The sequence below is a fragment of the Myodes glareolus genome, chromosome 5, assembly GCF_982192425.1.
Source record: "Myodes glareolus chromosome 5, mMyoGla1.1, whole genome shotgun sequence".
NCBI classification, from domain to species: domain Eukaryota; kingdom Metazoa; phylum Chordata; class Mammalia; order Rodentia; family Cricetidae; genus Myodes; species Myodes glareolus.
The window spans coordinates 25,617,926-25,645,908 of record NC_142030.1 but is presented as its reverse complement, the minus strand read 5'-3'; the positions used below and the strand labels follow the sequence as shown (position 1 = coordinate 25,645,908).

The following is a 27,983-nucleotide window of genomic DNA, read 5'->3' as shown; positions in this document are numbered from 1 at the left end:
AAATCCTATCTAACAAATTAAAACAAAAACAACCTTTTAAAAATATTTATTAACTTTGTGTGTGCACATGGGTACAAATGTGCCATGGTGTGAATATGGAGGTCAGAGAACAATCTGTGAAAATCAAGTCTCCCCTTTCACAATGTGGGTTCCAGGTTTTGAATGGGTCAGCAGGCTTGGTGTGTGTGTGTGTCTATCTATATGCATGAGTGTCAGGGAACTGTGTGAGACAGTACAATCTCTGTTATTGGACCTCTACTTTGTACCAGGTTATCTCTGCTGTTTGTGGTTGCATACACCTGGCTAGTTGACTTCTGGGAAATTTTGTCCCCACTTCCCATCTCCCACTGCTAGAATTACAATGCATGCCACCATACCTAGCTTCATGCAGATTCTTGGGATTTAAATTTGGTCCTCACTTGTAACAAGCTCTTGCTGTCTCCTTAGCTCAACACTTCTTTCTGCCTTTATCCCTCAAGTGCTTGGATTATGGGGGTGTGCCACCACACCTGGTTAATTCAGTGATGAGGATGTGACCCAGAGTTTCATCCATGCTAGGCGAGCATTCTACCAACTGAGCTACTGTCAGTTCCAACCCAAGAATTTTTTTTTTTCTTTTTCGAGACAGGGTTCCATAATCCTGGTTGACTGTCTTGGAACTCTCTTTGTAGACCAATCTGGCTTCAAATTTATAAAGATCCACCTGTCTCTGTCTTCTGAGAGCTAGTATTAATAGCGTGCACCACTACTCTTGGCTCAATTTATTTATTTACTTATTGGTTTTTTGAGACAGGGTTTCTCTGTAGCTTTGAGTCTGTCCTGGAACAGCTCTTGTAGCCCAGGCTGGCCTAGAACTCACAGAGATCTGCCTGCCTCTGTCTACCGAGTGCTGGGATTAAAGGCGTGAGCCACCACCGCCCGGCAAATTCTATTTTTCTATGTGTGCAAATATTCACTGTTCATTTACTCATCTGTGCACATGTGAAGGTCAGAAAACAATTCTCAGGAGTCGGTTCTCACCCTCCACCTTTCTGAGGCCAGGTCTCTTGCCTCTTCTCTGCCATACTGCATTGTTCAGGCTGACTGGTCCTGGAGCTTCCAGATGGTTCTTCTATCTCTGCTTCCCTTGAGGTAGGAGTACTGGGATTATAGATTCAAATTACCAAACCTGGATTTTTTTCTTTTTAATTTGGGTGTTTTGCCTGCATGTATGTCTATATACCACCTGAAGAGGCCAGAAAAGGGCATTCCATCTTCAGCGGTCCCCTGGGACTAGAGATGCCATGTGGGTGCTGGAAATCGAACCCAGATCCTCTGAAAAGGCAGTCAACACTCTTGACCACTGAGCCATCTCTCCAGCACTCTGCCTTTTTTTCCTAGACACAGATTCCTGGGGTTCACACTTGGTTAGGCATGTACAGCTAACACTTTACCTGCTGAGCCAACTCCCCAGTCCTCACTTGTTTATCATACAAAAATTATGCATGTAATTTGAAAAATTCAGAATATAAAAGTATATAAAGTAAATTAAAACTTCTTTCTTCAAAGTGAAGCAGAGTCAGTGGTAGGGTCTGGATCCTTTGGTGGTTTCCGGAACTTGCTCTGAAGGAAAACTCGAGGCACACACAAGCCTTCTTTTCTATTCACTGTCTCTCGGAACACATACTCGTTCACCACTTCCTCATAACCTGCATCTGCAAAGAGCTGCGCCAGGAACTCTAGAAGGCAAGCAATGGTGAGCTCTGAGGGTGAGGACTGAGACAGGCTGTAAGATTGTCTGTTGTTTTTCCTGTAAAGCAAACTTCAATGCTAAATTTTATTTCATATATCGTTAAACTTTTCTTCTTTCCCCTGCTGAGACAGAATTTTACTTTACATCTCTGGCTGGCCTGGCATTTTTAATGCTTCTGCCTCAGGTTCCCCAGTGCTTGGTACACAGGCCTGTGCCAGCATGCCAGGCTTTCTTTCTTTTCCTTCATTCTTTTTTTTTTTTTTTTAAAAAAAAAAAGCAAAAACAAAAACCACATCCCTACTTCTCATGGTAGGGCCAGCACTCTAGCAACTGAGTTATATTCCAAGGATTCTTTGGTAGCAAATTTGTCTATTTAAAAACAGATCCAATCACTTTTATTCAAGAAAAATTTTGCCTCTAGTCTGGGAAATTAGCCTCAGTTACCATGCTATCTTAAGGTTCTTCCTATTGGCCCTATGTGACATGTCTGAGGCCTGTCTGCTCTCCCAGGCTCACTCATTAGCCACCATCAGCAGAGGCCAGAGCTGGGGTAGTCTCCGTAGGCTCTGGGAGGTGGTGTGCAGCAGGGTTTATTCTAAGGATCTGGGACTTGTGTTAGCATGGCCACATTGCACTTCACTGATGTGGAGTCAAATAAACAGAGACACAGTCTGAAAAACTAAGGAAATACTCCATTCCTCTTACCATCAGTAAAAAAATAGGACCTGGTTCCATCTTGTCTGACATAAAAATTTTCTCCAAGTTTGCTTCCAGCTTTAAATCTAAGCATCGCATGATCATGCAACCCGTAGTCACGGAACAAGACACTTCTGCCTGGTTTTAATACCTACAAAAGTAAAGCAGGTTGCAAATAACTCAGAGAAACCCAGTCAAATAAAATACAATCTGATGACGTTAGGTATTAAAACACAGACCTGTGGTAGTTATGAAAGAAAGCATATAAAATACCTTAATATGAATGGTTGCTTTTAAAAAAACTTGTCAGGTGTAGTACACACCTGTAATCCCAGCACTCAACAAGGCTGAGACAAGAGTACCATTCTGAGTTTGAGGCCAACCTGTCCTACCTACTGAGTACCTGGCCCACCAGGGATACATAGCAAGGTGACAGGTGTGCCAAGACCCACAGCAGCTCGCTGTGCACAGAGCACTTGCTTTAAAATGACAGATGACACGTTTGGTGGCGGTGTTGTCCTTTGGAAAGTGTATGCTGGCACAATTGCAGTCATGTCTTCCCCAGCCTTCCTCCTAGTTTTTTGAGATGGGTCTTGTTACATATGTAGCCTTGGCTGGCCTACTAACTCATTACTATGTAGCCTAGGCTGATCTTGAACTTGTAGAAATTCTCCTGCCTTAGCTTCTTGGGTGCTGTGATTATAGGTGTGTGTCATACCAATGGTACAAAAACAAACAAACAAAAAAACATCTGAAGCCGGGTGGTGGTGGTGCACGCCTTTAATCCCAGCACTCGTGAGGCAGAGGCAGGAGGATCTCTATGAGTTGAGGCCAGCCTGGTCTACAAGAGCTAGTTCCAGGGCAGGCAACAAAGTGACACAGAGAAACCCTGTCTCAAAAAACAAAACAAAACAACAACAACAACAGAAAAAAACTGAAAAATCTCATTCACAGTTGACTCAATCTTCACTTCAGAAGGAAGAAAAGGCTTCATGAGGCAGTGAGAAGGACGCTCCTGGATTCAGCTGGGCATCTGCCCCACATCCCAGTTTCCCCATCACTCGCTGAGTCGCCCTGAGCAAGTCTGTCAGACAGTCACTGCGACACCAGTGCCTTCTTTGCTCACAGTACTGTGTAGTTCTGCACACATTCCCCAGTGGCATGTCTTGTCCCTCCTACAAGGCCCCAAGGCAGCAGTTAGGCCATTACTAGGCCTACTTTTCAGGAAGGCCCGGAACAAAAGTGAGTTTCTTGTTGAGGTTTTAAGGGCAAGTCAGGGGTATAATGGAGACACAAGCTCAAGTGTTCTCACCACAGACCATCATTCTGTTTAGGAAATGAAGAAATTCAACTTCTTGGTTGCTTTTCAAATTAAATTCTGTGACTTAAGCAGCCTGCCTGGTGTGAGCCCTAGAGTAATGAGATCTATGGTGGGAAGTTTATGCCCTGGACTGTTCACACTGGATGTCCCCCAGGCTGCTGGTGTCCTGTCAGCAGAGCCTGAAGATGGTTTCTTTCTCTAGTACTTTCCCAACAACATACAATTTTAAATCAATCAGCCAATCACCATAATGACCAGTATGAGAGTAATCGAACTGGGCTAGAAAGTCATTGTGGCTCAGCTGAGAAAAAGATCTCTAATGGAGACTAAAAATGGGAAGCATACTAAAATGGAATTTGTCACTAAAGGAAATTGTGCCTTGAGACAGCTCAAAAATTTTTTACAAATATGACATGTCATACCTACTAAAATATTGATGACGTACTATTTATTTTGATAAAAAGTTTAGAAGAGGCTGATCTGTGAGGACAGAGCTGGGGTGTTGGGAACCTCAGAGATGTTGGAGGTCAGTATCTGGGTGGTTTACTCATTGTAAGCATGAGCAAAGGCCCCTAATTGTACACTTAGGATTGGGGCACTTATCTCATGAATACTAAGGCTTAGGACAGTGTAAAGCATGGACAATACACGCAAGCTGTGAATTCTAAGTTGAATCTGCTGCTCTAAATGCTAGATGACCACCAATGGAGCATTACTTGCCCATAGGTTCCTCGCCCCCTTCTGCCTTCTAACCACCAAAAGAAATTCTTTACCTAGAGTCCATAGGTCCAAAAGGCATAAAGTCAGAACTCAGAGGGCTGCAAACTTCAAGTGGAAAAATCAAGATACATCTTTACTTTTACTGCTTTTCATGGGAATGCAGCATTTCTTTAATTACGAAAGCTATGTACTACATTATTAATTTGGAGGGTAACTAACAAAAATCATAAATATTCTTGTATCATGGCAATTCTTTTAGACAGGGTTTCCTGATGTAGCCTGTCCCTTTAAGAGACAAGCCCCGCCTACTCCTGTTTTTTTTCTGTTATTCTTTGCTTCTCCCCCACCCTCCTTCCCTCACCTCTACCCTTCTCTCAATAAATTCCACATTCAAGTTCTGTCTATATGGCGTATTTGTCTCCCACCTGTGGCCCTCACCTGCCATGGGATCAACCAAGGTCCCAACTCATGCTGTATTCATAACAGCAATGACATATGAACATGACTAAGATGCCTAAAATTACTACATAAAGCCAAACATTTCACCAGCACAGTGGCACATGAGTATAATCCCCATAGTCAGGAGGTAGAACTAGGAGCGCTGCTCAAAGTTTGAGGCTAACCTGGTCTATGTGTGAAGTTCCAGGTCAGAAAGAGGTATGTAACAAGACCTGTTTTAGTTGGAAAAAAATTTATAGCTCAATAAAAATACACACACAAGATCCTGTTTCAAAAAACTTTTCTTTTTAAGTTGGACAATTTGAAAAGAGTTGATATAGAAATGCTGATCAAGCTGTTTTTAGTTAGCTGTGGGCCTCTGCTATGAAGTCTGGGTCAAAATACAACCTGCCCTCAGATATTTTCTAATTATTTTTAAATTCTTCTACTTTTTTGTTGTTGTTTTGTTTGTTTTGTTTTTCGAGACAGGGTTTCTCTGTAGTTTTGGAGCCTGTCCTGGAACTAGCTCTTGTAGACCAGGCTGGCCTCAAACTCACAAAGATCTGCCTGCCTCTGCCTTATGAGTGCTAGGATTAAAGGTGAGCGCCACCACCGCCCGGCTCCTCTTCTACTTTTTAATTCAGTGTTTGAAGCAGGGCCTCTCACATGCCAGGTAAGGGCTGAGATATACCTTCAAGTCCCTCACTCCCCTATTAAAGAACCACAGCCTATTGTGTGCATTCATGTAAGAGAATCTAAGTCTCATACTCACAATAAGGACTACTGAGAGCTATAAAAAATAAGTGCTCAGGCTTTTACATTAAAACTTCTTTTTGTGTAAGTACATGTGTGTTTTGTCTTACCATGTAGCTCAGGCTGGTGTTAAATTTAGAATTCTCCTGCTGTAGCCTCCTGAGATTGAAATCACAAGATGTGCCACCAAGTCCATCAGAATTTACCATTGTAAAGGTTTGATTTCACTGATTCTTAAGGGCCGACCGACACGGTGACTATGGTGTCTATAGGAATCCTTCACTGTGGTTCTCCAAAGCAGTGATATCACTCATTTACATTCTCAGCTTTAGCACTAAGAGGAAACTGAGGCTCACAGACAGGTGTCATAGCTTGTCTTGAATCATGTAAAGCTTCTTTTGGTTGTTGTTCTTGTTGTTTTAGAGACATAGTGTAAAATAACCCAGGCTAGCTTCAAATTTGCTTTACAGATGAGAATGATCTTGAACTCTTGACATTCCTGAGGCTGATGGTGTATGTTGGCATGCTGGCTTCTTTTCAGAGAAAGTTTATAGCTCAGGCTGGCCTTGAACTCATGGCAATCCTCTTACCTCAGTCCCAAGTCCAAGGATTACAGGCATGCTATAACAGCCTCCTGTTGGCCACAGCAGTTTTGAGGAGCACTTAGCAGAGCGCAGGCATTGTGCTGGGCACACGCCATGTATCTTATTCAATCTTTCTCAACTGCTACCATCTCAGAAGCATTATTTTTTCCCAATATTTTTCCCAATATTTTTCAGGCATAGAAACAGGTTTGGAGAGGTGAAGGAACCTGCCTAAGTAGTGAACCAGCTTAGAATCTAGGCTTTTAGTGACTGTACTCTCCACTCAATCACATGCCCTCTCACCTTATGGATTCCAGGTAACTTTCTTATTCTGGAGCTGGCCATGCTCTGAAGTGCAGTCATGGCACTACACAAACCCAGACCTACAGTGGCTTCTCTATGCCAGAGAGTCCTTCCCTTAGACTGGCTATAGTCAACCCATTGAAAATGGGAAGATGCTGGGGCTACAGCAAGGAAGCCAGGGTGGCCAACCTTCAAGTACAGACATCAATCACTAACCTTGTACACATTTAGTAAGACAAGGTGCATCTTCTCAGGGTGAACAGCCGAGAGCACAAAGATCAGTGTAACGGCATCCACAGACTCTGGTGGGATATGGTCAAGAAGGTCATCTTTAGTGAGGTCACACTGGAACACTTTGCATCTCTCTGTATTATATAAGGGATTTTGCTGGAGAGGGGAAAACAGAAAGAACTAAGGATTTTAATTAACCACCCTGCTGATTTATGTATGAACATGTAGCACTGAAGAAAGATCCTGTTTCTACTTGTTTACTGCTACACAGAATGGTCACTTGCTACTGGGGAAGTAATATTTGACACTGCTACAGGGAACAAAGTAGTATTTCGGCAAAATGTTTTTAACTGAGGGCAGAATATAGTCTATCACTTAGTTAAAACCAGGCATCTCAGAGGCCTGCTTCTCTAGATAAAAGACTAACGATCCTAACCTAGTATACTTTCTAACGAGTACACTCCTGGCACAGTTGATTGATAGGCTCCAGCACATATATGAGTATTATAAAGGAAGGGAATAAGCTTTTTTATCATGTAAACAGGGACCTGAATAAATTAACATGTAAAGTTACTGGGTGAGAATATTTAATATTAAAAAAAAGGATTCACTTATTTTCATTTATGTTTCTGTATGTACAGGTGAGTACAGGTGCCCTTGGAGGCCAGATGGCACTGAATCCACTGGAAGTGGAGTTACAGTTGTTGTACCCAGATTACGACCTCCAGAGAGACCACTAGAAATCATAGAAGACCAGACTGCAAAAAGCAAGGTTTTATTGCGAGCTAGCTTGGAACCCCCGTCTCCAACACCCTGTCGCAGTGAGGTAGAGAGAGGAGTTAAGTGATCCTTTGTGGGGTTAGCATTTTCAAAGGCAAAAATAACAAGCAGCCCTTCTGGGAAGTTAGGGGGGGGGTTTGGCATGGGTGCAAGGTCTTTGCTTTCTCTCCTATCCATTTAGTCAGCTTGTTCTTTGTTTTCAGAGCAAGGCCACCCTGCCCCTGAGTCAGGACATCTTTGTCAGCCTCCACCAGGTAGTTGGGTCCTCATGCTTTGGAATTTCCCAAGTGTGTGTGGAGGGGGGTGGGGGAGGCCACTTTCTGGGAACATGAAGCTAGTCTGGGGTTTCTAATTTTAAAACATTCTGCTAGGAAATTCCTTCTCGTCCCTTTGAGAATAAGGGATGAGGGTCTCACTCAGTCAGTTATTAGCCACCAGATGAGGGTGCTGGGATTCAAACCCAGGTTCTCTATGAGAGCAGTAAGCACTTCAAACTACTGAACTGAATCTTCTGTCCTGCGAAAGGCAATTTTTTTTTCCTCTTTGAAATAGGGTTTCTCTGTGTAGCCCTGGCTGTCCTGGAACTAACTCTGTAGGACCACTCTGTCCTTAAACTCAGAGACCCGCCTACCTCTGCTTCCCGAGTGCTGGGATTAAAGGTGTGTGCGACTATCATCCGACACAAAAGTCACTTTTTAAATGAATAAACTAGATATTCAGAGTGACTGTCTTCCAAGCCAAGCAACTGCTATCTTGGAGAGTTCAGCTGTGCACCCTTGCAAAAGGATTCTCCCAGTAAGTTAATAAATACATGTAGAAGAAAGGAGTTCATGGCAGAAGAAAAGGCATATGTATTTGCATATTTCAATCTTCAATATCTCTGGTAATAAGAAAAATAAAATACTGAGACATTATTTTTCTCAATGATTGGCAAAATCAAAAAATATTGAGGAAACAGAGGAAAGAGTGCCTTTTATATAAATTATAAACTGACAGCTGGGCAGTAGTGGCACATGCCTTTAATCCCATCAGAGGCAGGAAGATCTCTGAGTTTGAGGCCAGCCTGGTTTACAGAGTGAGTTCCAGGACAGCCAGAGCTACACAGAAAAACACTGTCTTGAAACCACCACCCCACAAAAATACACACACACACACACACACACACACACACACACACACAGCATAACGTTTTAAAAAGGAAACGTGATACTATCTATTAAAATTTAAATATTCACACTTTTCTTCTGAGGGATTTTATTTTCTCCAGTATTTGTCACAGAGGACTGCGCATATGAGTTTTGAGAAGCACATGCGCTATACTGGTCAAATTAACCTGATTTATAAATGCAAACAATCAGAGACAAATCTATAAAGCAACAGATATGAATGAAGTACAAAGGCACTGTGCAGTATTTTTCTTGCTTTGCTTTGAATCAAAATGTTTCCATACATACATTCAAAGAAAATGACAGGCATGGCGATCACAGCTGCTAAGTGCTATAAAAGGACTGGAATTAGACAAATGGACTAAGGACAGAAACAACAGAATAATATATGGCGCACCAACCTTAACATAGTCAACTGCCCTTGGAGAAAAGTCACAGGCATAGGCAAAGATATTCACATCTTCTTCTAATAGTGGGAATAAACAGTTCCCAACTCCACATCCAGCTTCCAACAAAACCAATTTTTGACCTTCATACTGAGGAATGAAAACACAAAACACGATAGGACATTAAACACACCAAGCTAAAAGGTTTAGCAGGCAAGAGACAACATCTCTAACCTCATGAAGCAGATAACAAGCAACAGAACCAGTAAGGATAAGCTAATACTGGTACCTCACTTATAATGACCTCAACCCAGGCAGTTTAGTATGAAGAACAACTACAAGAATTAAACCAGCATGAGCACAGTGCGGACACTCTGAGGCTAGCCTTCTGCCTCAAATCCCAACTCTTCTTTGCCTCTGTACTCAGTCCTCGGGCAACTATTTCTACAGCTTTGAGCCTCCAAATTTTTCTACAAATGAGAATACTAATGGGCTTCAAAGATCTGCTATAAAGCTTAAATAGGAGAATGTATGTAAAATTCTTAGAAATGGTTGATCGCTACTATTAACTACTATAAGTAGCCTCAATCTGTTGCTAAAGTTTACTCTGAATATTTAATATTTCCAACTTTCAGATTAGCTTTAAGTAAGCAGAAGATAACATTAAGAGGCTGCAGAGATGGCTCTGTGGTTAAGAGCACGTGCTGCTTCTCCAGAGGAGCCAGGTTCAATTGTCTGCATCCATATGGCAACTTACAAATGCCTGTAATTCCAGCTCCAGTGGATCTGATGCCCTCTAGAGCTTTCTGACCTCCACAGGCATCAGATACGCATGTGTGCACAAACATACATGCAGGTAAAACACACACATAAGATAATAAAAATAAACTAATCTAAAAAGAAAACCTTAAAAGTTCTTTCCTACTAAACATCACCAAAATTGCTAAAATTACTTGAAACCAAACAGAACGCTCCTTCACAAACAGGATAGGATAAATCTTCTTTAGGATAGTTCAGTCAGTAAAGCGCTTGCCACATCATGACAAGGGCCTGAGTTCAAGTCCTGGCATTCACATAAAAAGCTAGTCACAGTGACACATGCTTGGAATCCCAGTGCTAGGAAGGCTCCCTGCAGCTTACCGGCCATCTAGCCCAAGCTAATCTGTGTGTCCCAGGTCCTAGTGAGAGATGCTGTTTCAAAAAACACGGTAGACAGCTTCTGAGAAATGACAGCCAAGGTTCACATCTGGGAGCACGTACTCTATACTCGCATTCCAGATGAAGATGGCTCAGGGCCAGCAGAAACCCCAGCCTACCTCCCTACATGATCTCAGCTCCTCAAACTCTCTGGTGGTCCAGTGTCTGTCCTTGAAAAAATTGGTACTGTTTCTTTTGTAAAAAAGGTCCCAATTCTTCTGAGCCTCTTTTTCCAGTTTTTGCTGTTTAAAATCAGACACCAAAGCTCGGTCTCTTTGCAGCTTGTCCTCTTCTTCTGAACTAAGAATCCTTGCTTGCAGACTTTGTCTTTGGAAAGAAGCCATTGCAGCTGGTGGGAACACATTCAACGCTGCTAAAGATTCTCTGGTTTTTGACCGGACGAGCACTCGGAGCTGATACTACAGACACTGGGTTTTCCCAGGTGCATTTTCTCCAGGTGACTTTCAAGCTTCAGCAGCCTACGATGCTACTTAGGAAAAAGATTCTGGTTAGTGATTCTGTAATAGCCTGCCCACTCCATCCCCACTCCTGTGTTTCTGTTAGCCAGGGTCTAGTTATGGAAAGTTGGCCATGAATTCCCTATGGAAGAAGCCCAGGCTGTCACTTGAATGTACAGCCTCCTGCCTCAGCCTTCCATGTGCTGGGATTGTGGGTGTACCGACTCACCAAGCTAGAGCATTCTTTAGAACTTCTAGGGTTTGGGTTCTAAAATAGTCCAAGACTCTGGGGGAGAGGTTCCTGACGAGCTCTTTAAGGCGCCGGCTCGATTCACCAAACACTCACCAGATGCTGACCCTACCCAACTGCCCTGCCGGGGATGGGAGAGGTCACGGAGAGGTCACAAAGCCCAAGTCCGCCTCTACTGCACAAAGAGACGACTCTCTACATTCAGAGAGCAGAACTCTCACGTAGCGGACTCCGGTTCAAACCAGATGAGTCAAATACTACAAGAAATAGATTCGGTTGGGGCAAAGGAACGCTTCCACGAATTGACTGAGTACATGTGAGAAGAAAACTCTCATCAACGTTCAGTGCCAAAGAAAATGAGACTTTAAAACGACAGCAGCAGCCCGAACTGAAAGCGGGAAGACTATTGCCAGATAAAAGAGGAATCACGGTTCGTTGGGACCGTAGCTTCATGTTTTCGGAGGTGATGTAGCTAATCCGGAGAGGACGGAGTTTCTGATCTAAAAAGGCTACACCACCAACCGAAGGAAGCGTGCCGGCCAAGAACTGAAACCCTCACACCGCAGCCATGGAGCGGAGTAGGAAGGACCGAGGGACGGGTCGCTGAGTTCCCAGATCCGTCATCTCTCTCGGGACCCTCAGGATAAACCAGGCCGCAAGGGTCTCGGGCACGTCTGCGGTCGTCGGAATCAACGCTCAGCCTCGCATGCACCCAGTCCCCCCGCTCGGGGCGCCCGGCCATCAGTTCACAGGGTTACCTGCCTGTCTGTCGAATCTTCCAACTGAGGTGTTAACCTCCTGAGACGAGAGCAGCTACTGCCCAGGAGCGTTCATTGAAGTTCTCTCAGTCCATGGCACTCCCCCCGCTATTTCCGCTGGGAAACAGGAAGTCCCTCCCCGCTACCGGAAGTGCAGCGGCAGTACTTCCTCAGAGTCTCTCTAGACGCGGTGGAGACTGGTTTCCGGCCCCCGGTGGGCGCGGACTTGGCTCAGTGCGCGTTCCGGAGCTGTGTCCCGGGAGCGAGGTCCTGCGGACCGCTTGCGCGGGGATCTGGGACTGCGGCCGCGCGAGGAGAGCGCCGATCCCGGTGCCAGCCGGTTGCAAGGCCATGAACGGCACGGCGAACCCGCTGCTGGATCGCGAGGAGCACTGCCTGCGGCTGGGGGAGAGCTTCGAGAAACGACCGCGGGCCTCCTTCCACACTATTCGCTGTAAGTGAGCCCTCCCCGTATTCCCTTCGGCCTCTCTGACCACCACGTGCCAGCTCCGACGCCCTCCTGGCCAACCTCGGCTCTCCAAAGCGTCACTTTTCTTATCTCTCAACCCAGATCCTTTGGGACTTCGATCTGTTCTTTTATTTTCAGATGACTCCTCTAAAACCAAATCTCTGACTGCTGCCAACTAACTTCCTTTACCGTACAGTCCTTAAGCCAAAGTTTACTCCTTTGGAACGAGGCCCCTTTCTTTTCCTTGTGTCCCCTTTGTCGAGTTACTCCATCAGGACTGACGCCCTGGAAAAGACTTCTCGTTTGCCACGAGCGTCATTTACTCCCTTCTACTCCATTCTTTTCCTTTTCCCTTGGGGCTCTTGGTCCCCATCCACATCTAGGGAATCTGCATTCTTTGTAGCACCCATGAGATTTTTCTCTTCCTCTTTCTGTGCTTCTTTTGACACCTTTTGTTGTTGGTTGAGACTGTCTTAATGTAGGCTCTGCTGGCCTCGAACTCACTGTATATCTCAGGCCAGTCCTGAACATGCTGCAGGCCTGCCTCAGTCTCTGTAGTGCTGAAATTATGGCCCTGACCTACCATGCCTATCTGACATTAATGTCTTCAAGTCACCTACACCACCCTATGGGCCAACTCACTTGTGGGGGAAGAATAAAATTCGAGTTTGTGGGCCTGGCATAAGTTAAAGCTTGATCTATGTTTGGAAAATGAAGACAGCAGCATAAGGAATATGGAAATGGTCATTATGTTGGGCCTTTTCCTACATGATTATAGACTCTGAGAGGGCTACTTCCACTGTGTCCTGAGTAAAGATTTGGCTGACCGAGCACACCCCTCTCTGATTCACAGGCTTCTGGTTTCCGGTAGCGTTAACACCAGTTAAGACATGCTCCGTCACGGGAGCTAATAGATGTGACTCAACACATAGGAAGGGGGTGTGTGGCGTGTTAGATATAAAAGTCTCATCTTTGTGTGGCCCCTTGTCATGCTGTTTCTGTGCTTCCCACTGACAGCAGAGCCAGCTGTTTGAACGAAGCAGTACTGGGGAAGTGATAAGACTATCATTTTTTTTCCCCTCTCCACTGAGGGGCAGGATGATAAGTGAGAATCTGCACATTTGTGCCTGGCCTGAAGTTTGAGGCAGGTGTGTGGTAATAGGAAGTAAAATGGCTCTTCCGATTGTGTCATTTGTAAGAATAAGCAAGATAACTTCTGGAGTTCGCCCGTCTGCTTCTGAGTATATCCAGAAGTATCTTTTTCAAAATGAGAGAGCTTGAGTGTAGCAGGTTCTGCTTTTGACCGTTTCTGTGCAGAAAGAAGTCAGCCTCGTGTGGCCTCTGTGTCTCATGTAGATTTGCAGCCAGAATGTTTGCTCTGTGGCTTCTGTGCACACAGTTCTAATAATGCCCTTATTATGGAAGACAGATGTTAGCTGTTAGTTGTCTCTTGGAATATGGGGATATCTTGCATACACACATAAGGGTGTATGAGTTCCAGCTCCCTGCACTAAAATAATAGTGTTGTTGAAGGCAACATATGTAGAGGTAGGTGTTCCTGAGTTGGTAATTATTGAATTGGATGGCGGTATTTTTGGGCTCATTGTTCTAGTCTCTATACTTTAGCATATATAAAGTTTTCTATGATGTAATTTTTCTTTTCTTTTTCCTTTTTTTTTTAAGAATTTTAAATGATGGGGCTGGGCAGTTGGTTTAGTTTATGAAATGCTTACCATGAACGGATGGGTGTCTGATTTGGATTTCTAGAACCCCCATAAAAGTGCCACAGTGTGGTAGTTAACAGCTGTCGTCCAGTGCTGGGGATATCGAGACAGAAGGATCACAGGAGACTCGCTGGCCTCACTTACTCAGTGAGTTCCAGGCCAATGAGAGACCCTGTCTCAGAACAAGACAACCCGTGCAGCGGTGGTGCACGCCTTTAATCCTAGCCCTCAGGAGGCAGAGGCAGTCAGATCTCTGTGAGTTCAGGACCAGCCTGGTCTCCAGAGCAACTTCAGGACAGCCAGGGCTACTCAGAGAAACCCTGCTTTGAAAAACCAAAACCAAACAAACAAATAAACAACCCCCCCCCAATAACAACAACAAAAAGATTAACAGTACCTGAGAGACTAAAATCCTACAGCTATATGTACCCATGTACATACAGGGACATACATACATGAAAGAATCCTCAACAATTTTTATTTAAGTAATACAATTTTTAAGTTGTATTAAATTGTATAAAATTAAAATGCCCCAAAAGTCCTTATATTCAGTCCCCCAATAGGAACTATTCTTTCTTTCCTTTAGATGATTTTAAGCCAGCATCGATAGACACTTCCTGTGAAGGAGAGCTCCAGGTTGGCAAAGGAGATGAAGTCACAATCACACTGCCACACATTCCTGTGAGTTGTTTCCATCGTTGACTTAGCAAATCCTTGTATTTTATTTAGTTTGAATTTCCTTCTGTTTATTTATTTATTTAGATTTTTAAAAAGTCAATGTAAGTAAAATTGGAATTTAGGGCTTGGGTGGGTAGTAACTCATGTGTCATGGGATTTGGTTTAAGGTAGCTCTTTGCCCTTGTTCCTGAGCCCCCCTCTCCCAAACATGCAGTACAGTAGGTAGGTTTCTATCTGGACAGTGGCCCCTCTGCTAGACATACATAGAGTTTCTCCTATACTGTTCTGGAGAGAAAGGCTCCATGTGCCATGTGTAACCATAGCAACTTCTGAACACCAGGCAGCCAGAAGGCAGGTAGGAGCCAGAGGGCCATCTTTATATATGTTAAGGGTCCCATGCAGGCTGATGGTCCCAGGCAGGAAGTAAAGGTTTGGAACATTGCTAATTTAAGGCTGAAGAACTCAGTTAAAAGCTGCACCAGGGACTCAGAAGGAAAGATTTTGTAAAGTGCTCTTCAGGGCAGCACTTTGGGTCTGTAGCTGTAGCTCAGTGGTAGAGGACTTGCTTTGCTTGATGAGGTTCTAGGTTCAATCCCCAGCCAAAGGAAAAGCAGAAAGAAAACCGTAACAGAAGTGTGTGTTAACAGTGCTTTGGCCTGGGGAGTTGGCCCAGAATAAAGGGCACAAACATGAGAACTGGAGTTGGGTCCTCAGAATCCATGTAGAAAGCATGGCAAACATGGCAGCTGCCTGTGGTCCCATATTTACAGAAGTAGGGACAGATATCCCTGGGGCATGGTGGCTAACTCGACTTAGTGGGGTTCAGCAAGAGACCCTGCCTCAGCAAAGAAAAGTGTAGAGCAGTTGAGGAAAGTACCTGATGTCAACTTTGAGCCTCCAGGGGTTGTATGCACACGTGCACACACATCTGCCCCCACAGAAGGAAACAAGCACACATGCAAGTACACTGCACACTCATGCAAACAAACAAGTTAAAATAGAAGAGGTTCTTAGCACATTCTGCAGCTCTGTCCTCAAATACAGTAGGCTCTGTGTAACTGGTGACAGAACGGCCTGTAAACCTCTGAGCTGAGGAAAAACAACGGTCTGTTCATGCAAACTCCTCTTTTCTTGCATGTTACCTGTGGCAGCTTACATCATCTCCCATTGGACCTTAGTTTCCCAAATGAAAAATGAAGGGGTTGGGTAAATGGTCCCTAAGCTCCCTTTCAAACCTAAATTTTTATTGCAAAAATAAGGGGTTGAAGAGCCAAGCATTTTTTTTTTTCCTAAGCAAGAAATTAAATCTTATGTCTGACAAAATAGTGAATGGATGTTCAGTGTACTAGCCTACTCCTACGCTCTAGGAATTGAACCTTAAACAAGTAAATTTCTTGCCTTTGTGCAGCTTAGGGTCCAGAATTAAATATGGGAACATATAGGCATTGCTGGATGTGATGCTTTCCTGTAATCCCAGCATTTGGAAGGTGGAAGCAAGATGATTGAGAGTACAAGGTCAGCCTGGGCTACGTGGGACCCTGTCTCCAAACCAGACTGAAACAAATACTTGTTGTGGAAAGCTAGAGAAGAGTTTCCTAGTTCATCTTTGGACTTAGCAGAAGGTTGACGAATTTAGACAGGAGTGTCACAGTGTAGCAGGCAGAAGCCCAGTTAAAGCCCTGAGGCAGGAACAAGAGCTCCTTGTTTTCTGAACACCACAGCGCTGTGGGATGAGTGGTGGAGCCAGGGGCCACCTTAAAGATAGTACCCTTTGGTTCTAGAGCAACAGGGGAGCAGTTGAAAGGCTTGCTTAGATGATTAGCTTGAGTTAGTTTCTGCTTACCAGGTTGACTGGCTACCATTGGAGAATGCTATGTTGGTCATTTGCGTGATACAGAAACCTTGGACTCTTCAATTGCAAAGGAATACAGATGACTCACTAGTTTAACCAGTCACAGTGATTGTTACGTGTCGAGAAAAGTTTATTGTTCTTAGTCCATGTATTCTTGAAACATTTCCCCACACCCTTAAAAATGTGCCTTATAACCTAAAACTTTTATGATACACTCATGATTACCTAAAATCAGATGCTTGCTATGTTCTAATTGTTCCTTTTGCCTCGACAGAGACTGGTCATTTGTTCTTTTTCTTTCTTTCTTTTGTTTTCTTATTAAAGGAGCTTTTATTTATTTATTTATTTATTTATTTATTTTTGACACAGGGTTTCTCTGTTTTAACCTGACTGTTTTGGAACTTGCTTTGTAGACTATGCTGGCTTTGAACTCACAGAGATCCTCCTGCCTCTGCCTCGGCCTCCTCTGCCTAGTGCTGGGATTAAAGGCATGTGCTTCCACGCCTGGCTGCCATTTGTTCTTTTTGAGTAGCTCTGATGAAGGGTGGATGAGGCAGTGTCCTTTGTAAAGGTGGCTGTTCATAACTGGTGTGTTTATACTTTTGTGGCAAACAGGGGTCCACACCACCAATGACCGTGTTCAAAGGGAACAAACGGCCTTATCAGAAAGATTGTGTGCTCATTATCAATCATGACACCGGAGAGTATGTGCTGGAGAAGCTCAGCAGCAGCATTCAGGTCAAGAAGACGAGGTATGGCTGACTTCTGTGCCCTCCCTTCCTCTTGCACTGTGGGAATCATGTGTGCCATCCTTAAACGTTTCTAAATCTTTGGTATTTAGTCCAATTTTATAAAGGTGCCAACATCTGCTTGTTCATAGTGTCCCATCAGTAATGTTAGCTACTTCTGTCTCAGACAGAAATGCACATTTCCTCAAATGCAGTAAATAATGCCTTTAAGAGCTGAAATATGACGTCATTGGGGAAAACAAGGTACTTATAATTGAGCCAATTTTGTCAATCTCATAATTGCTCTTACACAATCAAGTGGGGAATTTGATTTATACGAATATACTTAAAATTACAAAATAACAATGCATAACCTTTTTAGAGTGAATTGTTGCTTATAAATTAGGATATTTTGAGGTGATTATATTGTCAGAATAAACTCTTGCTGAGTGACTATGGTGGGTCACACTTGTAAGTCTAACATTTGAGAGTTGGAGGCAGCAAGATAAAGAAGCCAAGGCTATTGGCAGCTACATAGTGAGTTTGAGGCTAGTCTTAGTTACATGAGACCCTGTCTCAAGACAACAACAGCAGCGACAGAACACGGGCTTACAAGATTGCTTAGTGGGTAAAGATGTTAGCCGCCAATTCTGATGGCTTGAGTTCAGTCCTCAGGACCCACATGGATAGAAATATAACTTAAAAAACTTAAAATCAAACAAAATGTTTCTTAATTTTTTAAATAGTGAACTTTTTTAGTAGGTCATTCAACATTAGAGTTTGTCTGGACATCAATTTATTATTTAAAGACCCTGGAATAGAGTATTCATTGTAAGATAGTGATTACGGGTTCTGTGGGGGTGAGGTGGGGTACTGGGCATCAGATCCAGAGCTTTGCACGTGGTAGGCAAGTGCTCTTACCACTGAGCTAAATCACAAGTCTGCTACTTACGTTTTGAGAGGTATTGCAGCCGGATGTCTGTTTCTGCTTCCCTGAGCCAGTTTGCTTCTTTCACTCATTTCACCAGAAAAGGAAAAGCTCCCACTTGTTGAGATTATCATGGGCCATACGCCGGATGTTTTAGGTGTGGTACCTAGTCTTTACCAGTAATTTCTAGATTATTGTTTCTTTGAGGCAGGGGATGCTCCTGGGGATCGCAGAAGTTGTGATTTACCTAATTTGACTGTTAGAGCTGAGACCCCACCCTAGGGGATGAGGCTGTAGTGCCTGCTTCTATCCTGCCCCTTTGTCTTTGTCAAGGCCTGCGGTAAACCTGCTGTTCCTGTGCTACCAGTGGTGCTCTGTTCCCTTTCTACTCTGTGGTCTGGGAACTAGCAGCATCCCTCCTGGGTACTTGTTATACTCTCAGAATAGCAAGACCTACTAGGTCAGAACCTGCAGAGACCTCCAGGGGATTTGTACAGATGCTAAAGTTAAGAAGCACTGGGCTATTCCATTTGCAGAAGAAATTATTATTATTTTTTTTAGTATGCAGACACCTTTTATTGGTTATTGAACAGTATATCCTTTTTTCATGTAGTCATTTCTGAGCATTTTGATTTCTCTCTTTTTTAATTCTTCTCTCATACAATACATCCCAACTGCAGTTTCTCCCAGCTTTCCCCCGACCAGGTCCACTGCGCCTCCATTTCCCTTCAGAAAAGAGCAGGCCTCCCAGTGATATCTACAGAACATAGCATACCAAGGTGCAATAAGACCGGGTCAAACCCTCTTAATCCAGGCTAGATGAGTAGGAGGAAATCCAGTAGGAGGAAAAGAACTCCAAGGGCAAGCAAAAGAGTTAGAGACACCCCCACTCCACTGTGAGGAGTCCCACATATACTGGGCTCCCACAAACAATCACAGCATGTATGACAGAAGCAGGAGGAATTATTAATGAATAAAATTTCTCACTTGGAAGTAGATAATGGAAATAATGGAAAATTTTGCAAGCTGCCAACATTTCAAAATCTAGTTTATTCAGAAACTTTTTTATTTATTATTACAACTATATATTGAATTTAAGTCATATTGTGATATTTTCTTATAAACAACATTTAATCACACTATATCTGTGTTTTATCTCCTTGCTGAACTTATATTGGATGTGACACATCTATAATCTCAGCTCTTGGAAGGCTGAAGCTGTCCCAGAGTACATAGTTAGACCCTGACTCAGAAAGGAAAAAAAGTGTGCTCCTTGGAAGCAGAGGGTCATTTCATTGTTTTGAATTGCTGATGCTTAGTACAGCTCTAGGATGCAGTAGCCATGTGGATGTTGAGTGCTTTTTCATAAAGTCATAAAGATCAGATTTATAGTCACCCGGAAAGAACACTGGTTCTGCAGACACTGCCTGTGTGCTTGATCATCGGGAGAGAAACTATTTTGCCTCTTGATTTAATGTCTATTTCAGAGCCGAGGGGAGCAGTAAAATCCAAGCCCGAATGGAACAACAGTCCTCTCGTCCCCCACAGCCATCACAGCCACCACCTCCTCCACCACCCATACCATTCCGAGCCCCAACGAAGCCTCCAGCTGGACCCAAAACGTCTCCCTTGAAGGATACGCCCTCACCTGAGCCCCAGCTGGATGACATCAAAAGAGGTAGAGCGCTGGGCTAGTGCATGCGGTCAGGCACGGGGTTCTTGAGAAGCTCAGAGTTCATACTGCCTTACAGACGTTTCACCAGAGCTCCTGGCTCTAGAGCTGCTGAGGGCTGACGTTTTCCCACGTGCATCATTTGACAGGAATGAGTCTGGGTTGAGTGGGGTTGTCTTGGCAGCATTCTTAGAGGCTTAGGGGTTAAGTAAGCACTACTATCAGCCAAAGCTATCCAGGGCTTTAGACTCCTGGGAAGAGTATTCTCAGTGTGTAGATTCTGAGCTCTCTGAGCTCACATACTAACTAATGCACGCAAATATAACATACAGTATCCAGATTCGCTGTGTATTTTCTTTAACCTCTATTTTATTTTTACTTTTCCTTTTTGAGACAGGTTCTTTGTATATCTTTGGCTGTCCTGGAACTCCCTCTGTAGACCAGGCTATCTTTGAACTCCCAGGGATCCACTTGTAACTGCCTCCCAAATGCTGGGATTAAAGGTGTGTGCTACCACACCTTGAACTCACAGAGATCTGTCTGCCTCTGTCCCCCAGGCACTGGGACTAAAGGCGTGTGCCACCACACATTGAACTCATAGAGGTCCAGCTGCCTCTGCCTCCCAAGTGTAGGGATTAAAGGTGTGTGCCACCACACCCAACTATTCTCTTTCTTTTTTTTTTTTTTTTTTTTTAGGACTTTATCCTTTTTCTTTTCTCTCCCAACCCAGCATATATTTTTAACACACAGTAAAACATTTAGAGGTTTTTTTTTTCCTTTGAATCTCTCCTTACTGTATATCTCTCTTTTTCTGACTGCACACGTCTTAAATTTACCAAGCAATATGGGTAGGATTAAAGCCGTGGCTTTGACAGCTGAATCCACCCCATTCCTTAGCTTTATGAGATTCCAGCATCATGGCTGAGGTACTGGCTGGAATCATGTTTATTGCCACAACTCTATGGCGTTTCAAGGTCCCTGTCAGCAAGCAAGCTGCAGCAGTGTGCCCACAAACCACACTCATGCTCTGTAGTTAGACTGCCTGCCTGAAAGAGTCAGAGTTTGCCCTGACAGGACAGCCCAGAAAGCCAGCATTTTAAAATGGCACAGCTTTTTTTCCTGCTCCAGCTGAAAACCGAAAAGCATGCGGTCAGCTTTTTATCAATACTTATATTTAAGTGTTTCTTGTCAGGACCTCTTAAAAGAGCTGCAAGGCTTTACAGCTAAAGCTGAGTCAGGAAACCTCTCTTAGATGAGAGCCCTTGCTTGCCTCTAGCAAGCAGAGCAGATCTGAGAAATTGCTGCTACCAAGAAACTATGCATAATGCTGTTATTTTGTTCTAGAATTACTTCCCAGGCTGTTTTAGGCTTTATGTGGATGCAGCTGTCCACGTGTTGGGCACCATTCTGTAACATGAGGGCCTCCTTGTTGGGGTTTCTGTCCTGCCCAGTTCCCACAGCCGGTAAATTCCAAAGAAAATACACAGAAGTCTTTATTAATGATAAAACTGATTGGCCCATTAGCTCAGGCTTCGTATTAGCTCTTATAATTTATATTAACCATTATTCTTATCTATGTTAGCCACATGGATCTTTACCTTTTTCAGCTGGGTAGGTCACATCCTGCTTCTTCGGTGTCTGGACAGCACTGGAGAGAGAGTTTCCTTCTTCCCAGAATACTCCCGTTCTCATTGCCCTGCCTCTACTTCCTGTCTGGTTGTCCTGCCTATACTTCCTGCCTGGCTACTGGCCAATCAGCATTTATTTAAAACATAATTGACAGACTGTAGAATTGTCCCACACCATACCCCCTTGCCAGGTCTGCCTTACAGACATCTGTGGAAGTCAGAAAGGACTCAGGCTCACACAGGCTGGCCAGTTGTCTCTTTTTCCTTGGTGGCTGAGGAAATCTATTGACATGGGCCTCACTCCTAGTCAGCAGTTGAAATGTTTAGTGTTAACGGTCAACTTGTCAGGCTCTGAAATCACTTAGGGACAAGCCTCTAGGCACTCCTGTGAGGGGTTATTTAGCCTCTGGGCATGGCCCTGGGGTATTGTCTAGATTAGATTGAGGTAGGAACACCTGCAAGAGTCTGCGGCACCAGGCACCATTGGATTTGGTCACTGGCCATAGAGGAGGAGAAAGTGAGCAAACATAGGCTTCTGTTGCTCTCTGCATGTGACTGGGTGCAGAGTGACTCAGTGCCTCAGGCTCCTGCATTGTGATTTCACTGATAGCTGGGAGCTGGGATAAATCGAGCTTCCTTCACAGTGACAGAAAGAGAAACTGAGATAGGAGGATCTAAAATAAGCCCTCAGACTTGCCGCTGCTCGCTGCCTGATAAGTGTATTTCTTTCTTCTCTCTCAGCTGGGGTTTTAGACAATAACTCCCATTTGTCTTCTTGTCTGTGGAAAAGGTCTTGCTCTGTAGCCCAGGCTGGTCCTGAACTCAAGCTTTCCTAACTCCACTGGCTATGGGCACACACCACACTCAAATCAGGGTCTGTATTTAAGGGAATAATAACCCTGATGTGCCTTACACAGAAGAGTCATTCTGTAGCAGCTCTGCCTTTTGTTCATTTTGATGAATTCAGTGTTCCTGTCAGCCCCAAAATGGAGTAGGTATTGTTGTCACTTTGGAGGTTCATTGTGTTGTACTCCAGAAACAGGGGAGATCGAAGTCCCTCTCTGCAGCTGGTCTTGTCAGCTCACTGTTCCTAGACACTTGCTGTCATGTCAGAGCGGGGCTGTGCTGATGCCCTGGTGTCATTGCAGAGCTGCGGGCTGAGGTCGACATCATCGAGCAGATGAGCAGCAGCAGTGGGAGCAGTTCCTCCGACTCCGAGAGCTCCTCTGGGAGTGATGATGACAGCTCCAGCAGCGGAGGAGAGGACAACGGCCCAGCCTCTCCTCCCCAGCCTTCACACCAGCAGTCCTACAACAGCAGGCCCACAGTGGCCAATGGAACCAGCCGGCCCCAAGGAAGCTCTCAGCTGATGAATACGCTCAGTAAGTGTGTCCTCCTTTAGTGGCTGAGACAGGGCACACCGTATGCAGCTTCTATTGCCCTGTGCCAGAACATACATACATACATACATACATACATACATACACACACACACACACACACACACACACACACACACACACACACACACATATATATGTAGGCATTTAGGGCATAGGGAAGGTTCTTGACAAGCACAAATTGGGGAGACCCCAAATTCACAATCTTTTCTTTCTTTTTTTACCCCTTTACTTGTGGCTGTGACTTCTACAAAATGCCAGATTTAAGATATGGTCTGCCTATAGCTGACTTTTAAAAGTTAACCTATTACCTCTATTTGGGTAGTCTTTGGCAAGAGAAAAGACAGGATGTTGTCATGCTTGGGTAGATTTCCTGCAGTTGATAAGATCACAGAGAAAAGCCATAATAATATTGGCTTTGTTTCAAAGTGGGGCGATTCTGTGTTCTCTCCCTCCCTCCTTCCCTCCCTCTCTCCCTGGAACCTTGCATGGTGAAGTTATTACAATGTTATTAGAGGTGGGATGCAGACCTGATTAACCCTGCAATGTGGCCCAAGCAGACATTAGTTTCAACACTGTGGACATTCCAGGATGGGTAGTCCCTTTCTGCAGGCCTTGTTGGGTGTGTAGTGTCTGGGTGTGTAGTGTCTGGCCTTCACCTAAAACACCTCAGCATTTTGCCTGGTGTGCCCTGTCGTCTGTGTAAGTTGAGGTCCAGGTAAGAAGTCTGTCCTCACACAGCCAAAAAAGGAAGTCTTTAGGGATGATGCTGGGCCCTCTGAAAGGGTGCTGGGTCCAGAGACAGGAAAAGCTGATCTAGATTTAAGAAATATGGATGTTCACTTTCATTCAACCGCTGTCAGCTAAAGTTTTTTTATATACATTTCTGTTATGTGAACTTGAAGTGTTGAGTCCTTTTGAATTCTAGATACCTACATACCATCTAAGAATCTGGAGCTTTCTCTTAAAGAAATAGAAATATCCTGGTCAGAGGTAGGCAGAGGTGACACTGGATTAGCATGCTATGACTCTCAGCTTCCATAATGGGAACATCTTGTTTACTTAACTTTTTTGAAAGTGGGGTGGGGAGTTAGGGAGGTTGAATTTAATTTGATCTTCCTGCCACAGCCTCCTTGGTACTGAGGTTATGGGCATGAGCCACCACACCTGGCTCTACTTAGTTTTTCCTAAAACAATTTCATGAAGCTACTGAGATGGCTTAGGGTTAAGAGCACTTGGTCTTGAAGACAACCTGGGTTCAATTCCTGGCATACACATGCTAGTTCACAACCACCTATAGCTCCAGTTCCAGGGGATCCAATGCCCTCTTCTGACCTCCAAGGTTACCAGGCACCCACATGGTATATAGACATGAATGCTGGCCAAACACTCATATACATAAAATAAATAATTATAAAGAACTTAATGTGAATGAGTCTGCCAAATGCTGTATGTTATTTCTATTTTCTTAGCACATTTAAAATTGTCTTGCTGCTCCTTCTCAGTACTAATAAGCAGTACCAAACTGCTTTGCACATACTAAAAAGAGTGTTTCTTTTAGAATGTCGACTGCTCCAGCCTTTTCAGTGAGCCAGATTGGTTTTCCTGCCTTATAAATTGGATTAACAAAGGTTTTTTTTGGTATTTATTTTGTTTTTAAATTTTTAAATTAGATTTATTCTTTTTATTTTGTGTATATGTTTTGCTTGCGTGTGTGTGTTATGCTATGTGCATGTTTGATGCCCCTGGAACTGGAGCTATAGGTAATTGTGAGCCACCATTTGGGTATCAGGAATTGGACCTGGGTCCTCTGCCAGAGCAACAAATGCTCTTAACCGTTGAACTGTCTCTCGAGTCCCGATTTGGAAACTTAATATTATGTGATAGCTGAGCAGCCAGCCAAAGAATTTTAAGGAAGTCTTGATGTTTTAAGTGAAGGAGAAATATAAGCATATTAAAGTGTAGAGTATTACACTGTAGGCAGAGCAGAGGGAAGTGGAGAAGGCTGAGGAGCCAGAGAAGTTACTAACTGCTCTGCTCTTAGCTTCATTTTGTTTTCTTTCGTAGGAAATGACTTGCAGTTAAGTGAGTCTGGCAGTGACAGTGATGACTAGCTCCAGACTTTTGAAATCTGCTTCCGGTACGTGGACATGCTGCAAGACCCAGCTACTTCTATCAGGATTCCACGCCACAGGAGGATGTTGCAAAGCAGGGCCTGTAGGAGGAGTTAAGGCCTGGGAGCATGCAGACACACAGTTTTTGACTTGGTGGTGGTGGTGGGTGATTTTCTCACGTAATTCTTGAACAATCTCTTGTTTCAGAGTTTAAGTAGATCTATAGGAGAACTAATGGAATTCTGTTTCCACGTGGTTAACATTATTAATGAAAAACAGACCATTGCACCCTGGTCCCAGGCATTCAAGGCCCCTGTCTTCACCAGGCCAGTAATTCAGCAGCCATCAGTTTGGCCAGGCAGTCTGTGCCAGTAAAATAAAAGTCTTTGAGGGTTATGGAAAGAAAGGAGATCCTCAAACTGTGTCATAGAAATATGTTAAGACCACTTTCCATCTTGACGTGAAGTGGTAAGGAAGTTTTGTGTTTGACAAGACCATAGAAGTAGACCTTGGCAGAGTCTTTGGGTCAATTAGTATGTGTGTGGGTGTGTGTGGGTGTGTGGTTGTGGGTGTGTGTGCTGGAAATCCAGTTGCTCAACCCAGTGCAGCTAGGAAAGGAAGGCACACTGCAGGGAATGGCCAGTCACCTGTCTCAGGTGTACGCTTGCTCGCTACTTCTTTGAATTGCACTTGCTGGCGTCAGACTTTTCTGTACAGAAGTTTCTGCTGGATTCCAAAAGACAAAAGCATTGCTGCCATTCAGCTCGGATTCAGACTCCGGCAATTCCCGTGTATGTGAGGCAGAGTGAGCAGCAGCTGCCATGCTGGTGCACATCTTCAGCTCATCTGAGACTTCTGGGTTCACATGGATCCATCCTTAGGTATTCTTAATTCCGTGGATGTTAGCGGAGAATAGGAATCAAAGAGGGATGTAGTGGAGAACCCTCTGAGCAGATTGGCCAGCCGCAAGCCTCCACAGAGTCCAGATAGGAGTTCTGCAGTATGAAACACTCTTCATGAGCTCTGCTTATGCTTTTGTGCCTGACTCCCAGACCAATTGGTATTTTCATAGAAGAGAATCACAAGATTGCCTTTTGCAGTGTGCCATTTCCAAATCACTGTTCTTGCTGGAAACTGGTCACGAGTCAATGTTCCACACCGAGGAAGTGTGTGGTGACTTGTATGTTGCCACCCATCTCATAGTAGATGTAGTTAGAATGAATATATCCTAGGAAATTCCTGTCTTTAAGATAATACTAATGCTCTTTTTCCCTCGGGTTTTCCTCCACTCACATAATCCTTTCTCCTGAGCTAGTGGAGGGAGGTGTTCTGGACCTAGAAAGGAAATGAATGGTCCATGGTGGGGGCTTAGGTTATACTCGTACCATATAGGTACGATCCTGTTTGATCTGCAGACTGAAGCGAGCTGAGACAGGATAGAAGCCATTGCCCAGCAGCACATGTACACCATTCTGCCCAAGTACCTTGTGCTGGGGTCTCAGCCTATGGGGCGATGCTCGGTGAATCTCCATGGCAGGTGGGAACCTCCTTAGAGCAAGCTGATAACTGCTTTATAATTCTTTGGTAATGGCAGCTCAGGGAAGGTGCAGGTTATGATTGGGTGGCTTGAATTGTCTTACTGCTCTTAGCCTGCTTACACTGGGGCAGGTTCCAGGAACTTGAACTAAAAATGCAATGTAGGTCTTCCCTTGCTCTGCCCTTCTCCAAAGCCTTGGTTTCTGTAGACAGAACTGTGTGTGGGCATGCTGGCCAGTGACTGTTTCTATAGGAAGTGCCTGCATGTGGCACTGGGCTTGGTCAGTTAAACTCTCTGAGCCTCAGACCCCCTGGCACCCGGCCTACCCAGGACCACATGCTTTTGTTGGCTCCAGTTTGTGCTCTCTGCACAGTCCTTCAGTGCTCCATCTCCTTTCCCTTCCTCAGTAAAAAGCAAAACAAAAACCCTTTTTGAAAATCCATACTTTTGCCTCTTACATTGATGATGACAATGATGACTTCTCAGGGGTATCCTTGTGCCAACCGAATGACTTCCTTCCTGTCTCTGTGCCTTTGCTGTTCTCTCCTCTTCACCCACTCAACCTTCTCCAGACTCCTCAGGCACCATCTTCACCAACTCTTCAGGTCTTCCCACCTATGGGGATGTCCTAGTGTGCATACAAATTGCCTTTCTCCTACCTGGTCTCTGGTTGGTATGAGCTCCTCAATAGTAGGGACGGCTATCACAGAAGTAGACATGCATATGCTCCTAGCTTAGTGGGCAGGAGGCTGGGAGAACTAACCAGTTAAGGATTGAGGATAAACATAGGGGAAACATTCCAGGCATTGAGACAAAGCTGAAACTACCCATGCGAGTCCCTACTGAATTTTTAAATTACCTTTTATTTGCTCTATGCAATGTTAGCCACTGGGTGAGGTGGGAAAACTAGTTCTACAGAGAAGTCATGGCAATCTTTTGAAAAGTTTTGGGAAAATGCAATACAGATAAACTAGAGATATGTAATAATGCCACTGGTTAATTTATTTCTGTAGCAGAATAATTTTGTCTATGGGTGATATGCTGCAGAAATAGGGAAACTTGAAAATTCCAAAGTCCTTTCTTTTCTTTATTGATAGTATAGTTTAGCTTGTGTGTGTGTGTGTGTGAGTGAGTGTGTGTGTATGATATATTTATTACATTATTTTGAAAGAGAATTTAATCTGTTTTGTAGATATGTATTAAGAACAATAAAGTGGATCTTTCTACTTGGCAAGGAACATAGACTTTCTAAGACTCAGGCCTTAACCAGTAGGAAGGAAGTGTTAGGAAGTGTGTTTTTGTTGCCTCTGTTATTTTGGTCTTAGATTCCTTGTCTCCTTTATTAATGATATTTAAAATCTTGTGCCTAAAAGTTCATTTGGCTTAATTCTGATGTAGACATGCATGTTTACATTTATATTTGCTGTGTAGTCTCTCTCAAGATGAATATATTTAAATAAAAGTGAAGGTCTGCAATATA

At 44.0% G+C, this 27,983-nt stretch overlaps 2 protein-coding genes across 2 annotated transcripts; one reads left to right on the top strand and one right to left on the bottom strand.

Annotated features, from left to right (window-relative positions):
- Positions 1-31: 31 nt before the first annotated feature.
- Positions 32-11,915, bottom strand: Mettl6 (methyltransferase 6, tRNA N3-cytidine). Its single transcript, XM_048420790.3, has 6 exons — positions 11,774-11,915; positions 10,427-10,794; positions 9,126-9,260; positions 6,764-6,934; positions 2,438-2,579; positions 32-1,718 (listed from the first exon to the last, which is right to left on the bottom strand). The coding sequence occupies exons 2-6, from the start codon at positions 10,649-10,651 to the stop codon at positions 1,543-1,545; spliced, it is 849 nt and encodes a 282-aa protein (XP_048276747.1). The 5' UTR covers positions 10,652-10,794; positions 11,774-11,915; the 3' UTR covers positions 32-1,542.
- Positions 11,867-27,983, top strand: Eaf1 (ELL associated factor 1). Its single transcript, XM_048420789.3, has 6 exons — positions 11,867-12,227; positions 14,553-14,647; positions 17,112-17,248; positions 19,640-19,830; positions 22,601-22,834; positions 24,920-27,983. The coding sequence occupies exons 1-6, from the start codon at positions 11,867-11,869 to the stop codon at positions 24,964-24,966; spliced, it is 1,065 nt and encodes a 354-aa protein (XP_048276746.1). The 3' UTR covers positions 24,967-27,983.